The sequence below is a fragment of the Alosa pseudoharengus genome, unplaced genomic scaffold (genome assembly GCF_046254945.1).
Source record: "Alosa pseudoharengus isolate Yale_2024_CS ecotype anadromous, Long Island Sound unplaced genomic scaffold, YU_APseudo_1.1 YU_APseudo_1.1_scf_9, whole genome shotgun sequence".
Taxonomy (NCBI): Eukaryota; Metazoa; Chordata; class Actinopteri; order Clupeiformes; family Clupeidae; genus Alosa; species Alosa pseudoharengus.
The window spans coordinates 6,485,609-6,493,108 of record NW_027468881.1 but is presented as its reverse complement, the minus strand read 5'-3'; the positions used below and the strand labels follow the sequence as shown (position 1 = coordinate 6,493,108).

The following is a 7,500-nucleotide window of genomic DNA, read 5'->3' as shown; positions in this document are numbered from 1 at the left end:
CATACTCGCACATATTCATACATACACACAATCATATACATATTCAAACACACACATACACATGCCTACCCACACACTTGCCCACACAAATGCACGCACACACACACACACACACACACACACACACACACACACACACACACACACAGGTGCTCCCAAGAGTCGCCCGGCCAGCATGGACCTGCTCCTCCTGCACTGCCGGCGCTCGGCGTCCGACCTGCGCAACGCCTCGCTGCCCCGCCAGCTCCCCCAGGTGCCCGACGGCGACTCCGAGCACACCTACTCCCAGGTGGGCCCCCGCGCCTCGCCCGCCCCCGCCACTGCCCCTGCCCGCTGCCTGGAGCCGGACGACGGCCTCTACGAGAGCGTGGGGATGGGGGCGCGTCACGGCGGAGGAGGAGGAGGAGGAGGAGGCCTGGAGCCGGCTGTACCGCCCGCGCCACCGCCCACGTCCGCCAACACCCCGGCCCAGCAGCGGGCCACCTCCGCTTCCGCCGCCGCCGCCACGGCAACCCACGTGGCCCAGCACAGCCCTGGAACACCCCGCAGCAGCTGCAGCAGCAACAGCACCGCCGGGGGGGCTGCTGGGAACGGAAAGGGCTCGGGGCACGACCTCGTCACGGCCGAGTACGCCACCATACGGAAGGTCCGCAGGGCTGACCGAGGGAACCGGAGGGAGAATGGAACCGGGCTGGCCGACATGGAGGCAGCACATCACAGCCAGGAGGGCAGCAGGAGTGTGTTCAACCTGCAGTCCTTCCCTAAGGTGCGTGTGACTCTTACACCCCCTGCTGCTCACTCAGTGCAAGTGCATGTAGTGTAGCAGAGAATAATGATGTTTGTTAATAATATTGTGATATACTGCTTTAGAAAGTGGCAAAGTCTATTGCTTTAATTATTATCTCACTCATATGTTTTTTTAAATATATATATTTTTAGTTTAGTTATCCATACACTTTTACTGAGTCCTTTAGTTCTTGCATTTGACCACAAGGAGGAGTCAAAAGCTATGAATTGCAGCATTTTTGTCCCAGGCTCGGTATCTCACGTTGATGGATTTTAAGCAGGAATGGCTGCAGGCAGAAGCTAATCTAAATCTAAACAACCCTCTAAAGCCCAGCTAATGTGTGTCTACAAGCCTTATCTCAACCATAGCGCAAGAGGCATATCCAGTGTTTTTGGCAAGCTGAGCATTGAACACTGAAGATTGTGTTCTGAAAAAAAAAAAAAATTGGAATGTGATGATAAGACAAAGGCACAGTCGCAGTCTTTATCCCATTCATAAGATCAGATTCACACACCAGTCCTCAGGCATACGTACTGTAGAGGCATTGTTTTGCCACATGTGTCAGTTACAGTAAGATAAACCACATGTTCTCTTGTGTGTGTGTACTCTGTGTAAGGGGTGCCGCAGGAGGGGGGGGGGGATAATACTATATATTATTGTCTGTCACAGGGAAGCGCCCCTGCTCTCATCAGGCAATGAGTATATCTTCACTAAGGGCGTGTGCAGCCTATTTGTGTTACAGTCACCTTGGAGAATGAATGTTCACAGAGGTTTAATGGCGTGTGTACTACAGTACAGTATTTCCATGCCCAGTTCCTCTGCTAACAGGTGTTTACGTTGTGAGGAGGGGGGGTTGGAAGTCAGATAAGGCCGCAGGGAAGCAGTGCTGGGCAGAGGGAGAGGGGAGGCCAGAACAGCTGTGCTGCGGTGGGGAAACGCTGGGACAATGATCGGATAGTGAGCTGGCCTTCCTGCGAGCTCAGAACAGCGCAGCGCAACGCACAGCTACCTGCTTTTATGTGTGTGCTCTTTGTTTGCTCAACCCTGTGTGTGTGTTAGTGTGTGAGTGTGTGTGTGTGTGAGTGTGTGTGTGTGTGTGTGTGTGTGTGTATGAGTTTAGATGTGCATGTGTTTTTTTTGTGTGGGTGTGGCTGTGAGACTGTGTGTGTGTGTGTGTGTGTGTGTGTGTGTGTGTGTGTGTGTGTGTGGCTGTGAGACTGAATGTGTGTGTGCGTGTGTGTGTGTGTGTGTTTGTTTTGTTCAGTGTCCAACAGACTGATTATGATCTCTGTCAAATTCCTGTCAAAGATTGATGGGGCTGTTAACACAAGCATATGGTATGTGTTTGCTGTGGGTGTATATGGTGTGTGTGTGTGTGTGTGTGTGTGTGTGTGTGTGTGTGTGTGTGTGTGTGTGTGTGTGTGTGTGTGTGTGTGTGTGAGTGTGCTGTGTCTGTGTCAGTGTGTTTGCCTGACAAGTGTTGTTTTGTCTTCTTAGTCTTTTGTATAATAAATGTTTTTTTGTGTGTTTATAATTTGGTTAACAGATATTAGTTGTATGTTTTGGGGTATGTGTGTATTTGTGAGCTTGTGTGTGCGCGCGCATCTGCTGTTAAGCACATGGTGTGTGTGTGTGTGTGTGTGTGGGGGGGGGGGGTTGACTGGCGCTCAGTGAGTGATTATGTAAGAGCTTGGCTTTCTGCCACACAAGGGTGTGTTTGTGTGTGTGTGTGTGTGTGTGTGTGTGTGTGTGTGTGTGTGTGTGTGTGTGTGTGTGTGTGTGTGTGTGTGTGTGTGTGTAGATGAGTCTCGGAGAAGGTAGCAGGCGAAGCCAGGGCAGTAAAGAGCAGCATACACTGTGGGGCTTTCATTCGGGCCGGACGTCGGCATTTAACACTCCCTCCTGCAGGAACTCATACTTTTAATCAGCCTCTCCCCCTCTCCCTCTCCCTCTCTCCCTCTCCCTCTCTCCCCCTCTCCCCCTCTCCCTCTCTCCCCCTCTCCCTCTCCCTCTCTCCCTCCCTCTTTTTATCTTTCTCCCTCCCTCCCTCCCTCCACCTGACTGCTCTGATTCATGCGCCACACATATCTGACAGGAGCGGGGAAAGCACTGAAGCCAGGAGTGGAGAAGAGAAGACAGGAGAGAAGTGAAGAGGAAGGGAGAAGAGAAGAGTAGAGAGGAAAGGAGAGGAGTGGGCAAGAGAGGAGCGCAGAAGAAGAGTAGAGGAAAAGATCAGAGAGGGGAGGAGAGAAAAAGAAGGGATAGAGAGAAGGAGAGATGAGAAGAGTCATGAGAACAAGAATACATAATCTTTCCTCATGCTGAGCCTCTGAACAGGAAAACATTTGGTTGGTATATTTTTGCATCTTAATTTAGTGATGTTACAAAATATATAAATATATGGAAAAAAAATATATGTATTTTTTTTATTATTTTGATTTATTTTAGGATTTTTCTTTTTGGACGGACATGTCAAGATGGGTCTGAGATAAAATGTCTCCATGGAGATGTGTTTAAGAAGGCTCTTGATGAGTTTTGAAACTGGTTTCTGGTGGCAGCTGTGCCGAGTTGACTCTGCAGTAATGCTGCAGGATGGGTGGGGTGGGGGTTGTCATCAGGACATGAGTAACTAACCTCCTCTCCAAAGACCACCCCCCCACACACACACACACGCATATATTGCACATTGTTTTGTGCAGCAAAACAATCTGATTGATCTGCCAAAAGAGAAGGGTGGCTCAGAAGGGATGTGTGTGTGTCTGTGTATATGTGTGTGTGTGCGCACATATATGAGTGTTTATGTGTGTGAGTGGGTGTGTTGGGGTGGGGGTGGGGTTGGGGGTTCAGGGTGTGTTGGGGAGAGAGGAGGGAGTATCCGATGAAGAACTAAATCCAATTTTGAAAACGGCATCTGATTTTCATTAGGCTCCTTAGTTGATTTCTGTGCCACTGTGGGCCAAGTCAGGATGTGTGTGTGTGTGTGTGTGTGTGTGTGTGTGTGTGTGTGTGTGTGTGTGTGTGCGTGTGTGTGTGTGTGTGTGTGTTTGTGTGTGGGGCTGTTAGATGCTTGATGTTTTGGGGAGTGATTATGTGGTACACACGTGTTTCATTAACGGCCTACAGTTCTCGGAGCCGATTGCTCAGCGGCCCGCTCCACTGTAATCTCTGTTTTATATGGAGGTTACTGCAGCCATGGCCTGTGAAAAGCTGTTCATTGGGAATGACCTGAGCTTACTCCAGAAGGCCCTTATGCCACACACACACACACACACACACACACACACACACACACACACATGAATACACACACACTCATGCTGTTTCACTTACATGTGCACACACACACACACACACACACACACACTTGCCCTTTTGCAGGCTCAGTCAGACATGCCTAGACATGTCCACTGAGACCCATAATCTCTACCTTTGCATATCCTAGCGTAAGGTGCACCAAGTAAGGCTCTCCCCTCTCTTCCCCTTTCTTCTCCCACGGTTTCCACATGCACAACCAGATGTTCAGCTGAGTCACAGCACTTTTTTCACTGTTCATGTTTTTCTGATTTTAAAAACAGGACTTTTCCAGACTTTTTTATGTGGTGCTGTATCATAAGCCATGACTTTAAATGTTCCCGGAACTTGTTGTTATTGATTATGCATGAAGCATATTGTTTTATATATTCATGGCAGGCTGTTGTAGAACAGCATGCATGTGCTCACAGGTTGCTGTTCCGCTTGTGTCCACCAGGAGGCAGTGTTCATGGGCAACGGCGAGCAATACATCTGGAAACCACCTGAGGAGGATGACATCATCGTGCCCCCAGGACCGCCGACAGAGAACGGCCAGAGTCACTCGACTGTCGTGGAGGTGAGAGACGAGAGACGAGGATGGACACAGGGGGGCGGACAGTCAGCCCCTGCAGCTTACCCAGAGTGCTTTGCTTGGGGTTTTCAGCAACCCTGTCTGTCATAGCATGGCTCTGCTGACCCCCCCCCCCCCCCCCCCCCAACCACACACACACACACACACACACACCACTCTCTCTACATTTCAGACAGACTCATAGCAACTGTAGCAACATGGAGTGGGGGGTTGGGGTTACCCATCTCATTTAAGGCCTTGTGTGGTTTCTGACCTTTGACCCTAAAAGCCAGAGCCCTGAGTGGTCAGTCGGAGTGCCTTAATCATAGGTTTCAGGCCGGCTTATGGTGTTTGGCAGATAAGAGGTCACTGTTAGACGCCAGAGCAGAGAGCAGGACCTCACACAGCTGTGAAGAGCCACTGAGAAACCAAACCAGTTTACACAGTACACACACACAGAAAGACACATGCACTCACAGACAGACTAACAAACACACACACACACACACACACACACACACACACACACACACACACACAAATATATATATATATATATATACCGGTATATATAGACAGAGACAGACTGACAGACACACATACACACAGCTGGGCTGGATTTTATCATGAGTGCTGAGGTCATCACTTCAGGGCAAGCTGTCCATCATGCTTTTTAGCCCCTCCCCCCTAAGTGTTTCTGTGACAGGAAATGGGCGAAGTGATTGGCAGAGAGGGTATGGGGGACCAGGGAGTCAGGAGACATTTGAGAATGAATGCTCTCAGACTAACCCTACACCACCCCCCCCACCCCCCCACCCCACACACACACACACAGAATTATCTCTCTCTCTCTCTCTCTGTCAAATTCACACATGGCTTCCTTCACATTAGTATCATCAACATATGAGCAGAGAACTACAGAAAAAACATTAAAGTGCATTTTCACTTTTTTTCAGAAGTTCTTTGACTTTGAAAATGTATGAAAAGTTAGTAGAGACATGGGAGCTTAATAGTAGCATTGTTTATTCTTTACAATATTCTCACACAAGGTGAAATCCAGCTTTCCAGTGGTCATTTACAGTAATGATAGGGTCCTATGTCAGCATAAAGTTGACACACTTTTCTCTGTCTCCCTGTCTGTCTAGCCCTAACTCCCTCCCCCACCCTTCTCCTTGGCTTGAGTGCCATGACTAAACAGTGTGGCCAAAGGTCTGTGGACTGTCCATGTTGACTTTTTTTCTCTCGGGGGCGGCCCGAGGGTGCTCAGGGTCAGTTTTTGTTTAGTTTCCTGTGAGCCTGTAACACACAGAGAGGCTATGTTTAGGATTCACAGTGCCTCAACACACACACACACACACACACACACACACACACACACACACACACACATACACATACACACACACACACACACACACACACACACACACACACATACACACACACACACACACACACACACACACACATACACACACACACACACACACACACACACACACACACACACACACACACACAAACACACACACACCGACATATTCAGTGACTGTTTAAAAAAAAAGGGGAAGAAGATTTGAATACACTCTCAGTTGTCAACTCTCATTCCTTTTTAAGAAACGACTTCCGGTGTTGCATGTGTAATGTGAAGTTTAGTTATGTAAGGACAACTTTATATTCTGTTATATAACTGTGTGGAGAGAGCAAACATGGAGATGGTGGAATCAGTCCAACCCCCTTGGAGTTGTTTTTTACCCCCCCCCCCCCTCTCCATAGCACTAACTCCTGAACTTCTCTCTCACAGTAAAACCTGTGCTTCCGGCCTACTAGAATGTCCTCAGAAGATTAAACTGCATTCCTTCAGGGGTTACAGTAGTGTGTGTATGCAAAGAGTTAAATCTCACAATTTACGGTTGTGACCTACATTCCCTTTCATCTCGCCTCTTGGTGTCCTGCCCCAACACGCCCAGTTGAATGTGATCAGGTGTGTGCATGTGTGTTTTTGTGTTTGTGTGTGTGCGTGTGCATGTGTGTGTGCATGTGTGTGTGTGTGTGTGTGTGTGTGTGTGTGTGTGTGTGTGTGTGTGTGTGTGTGTGTGTGTGTGTGTGTGCATGTGTGTGTGCGTGTGTGGGGTTTGTGTTACCACTCTAGTCTGCAGGGCTTCACTTCTGGGCCCTGTCTCTTTATTCACAACTCCAGGTCCAGTTACGGCTGAGCACGCTGCCAAAGACCTGTCACGCTTTTAACCCCTTCAAGGTGCACAGGGTTTTACTACAAAGTTAGATTAGTGGTATGTTCAACCTAAATCTGGAGGTGTTTACATTTCTGAAGAGAGTTGAATGTGTGTGGCAAACGTTAACTTCTAATTTAGAATGTTTTTGTGTAAACATTTTAATAAAGCAAGTCGCAACCAAGGTTTGTCGTTTGCCAAATGTGAACATGCCTCTGGCTTTAGGTTCAACAATACCCTCAATCTCTAGATAGATAGATGGATAGATAGATAGATAGATAGATAGATAGATAGATAGATAGATATTTTATTGATTCCCAAGGGGAAATTCAAGGTCTCAGTAACATACAGACATCACACACAACATGCACTTACAGCAGAAAAAGTAATATAAGTATATAGAAAAAAACACCACTGAACAATAAAGACAGTAGAAGATAAAAAAAATACTAAAACACTAAAATATTAAATATACTAAATAAAACTAAATAAAATATCCACATAGTATGCTTAAGGATGATTACTGTAAGGCACTTGGAGTAAGGCGTTTCGTAGTAGAGGCCTATCCACCAGCTGGCTCTACTGGCGAAAGGTTCTTGATATTGGAGCTCAATGGCCAA

At 47.8% G+C, this 7,500-nt stretch overlaps 1 protein-coding gene across 3 annotated transcripts in view; it reads left to right on the top strand.

Annotated features, from left to right (window-relative positions):
- The window catches only part of LOC143115394 (uncharacterized), a 48,144-nt gene that overhangs the window by 31,723 nt on the left and 8,921 nt on the right, over positions 1–7,500 (top strand). For all 3 annotated transcript variants that reach the window (XM_076277400.1, XM_076277401.1, XM_076277402.1), the window contains 2 exons: positions 150–766; positions 4,536–4,655. In XM_076277400.1, coding sequence (XP_076133515.1) covers positions 150–766; positions 4,536–4,655 — 737 coding nt within the window. The remainder of the gene's footprint in view (positions 1–149; positions 767–4,535; positions 4,656–7,500) is intronic.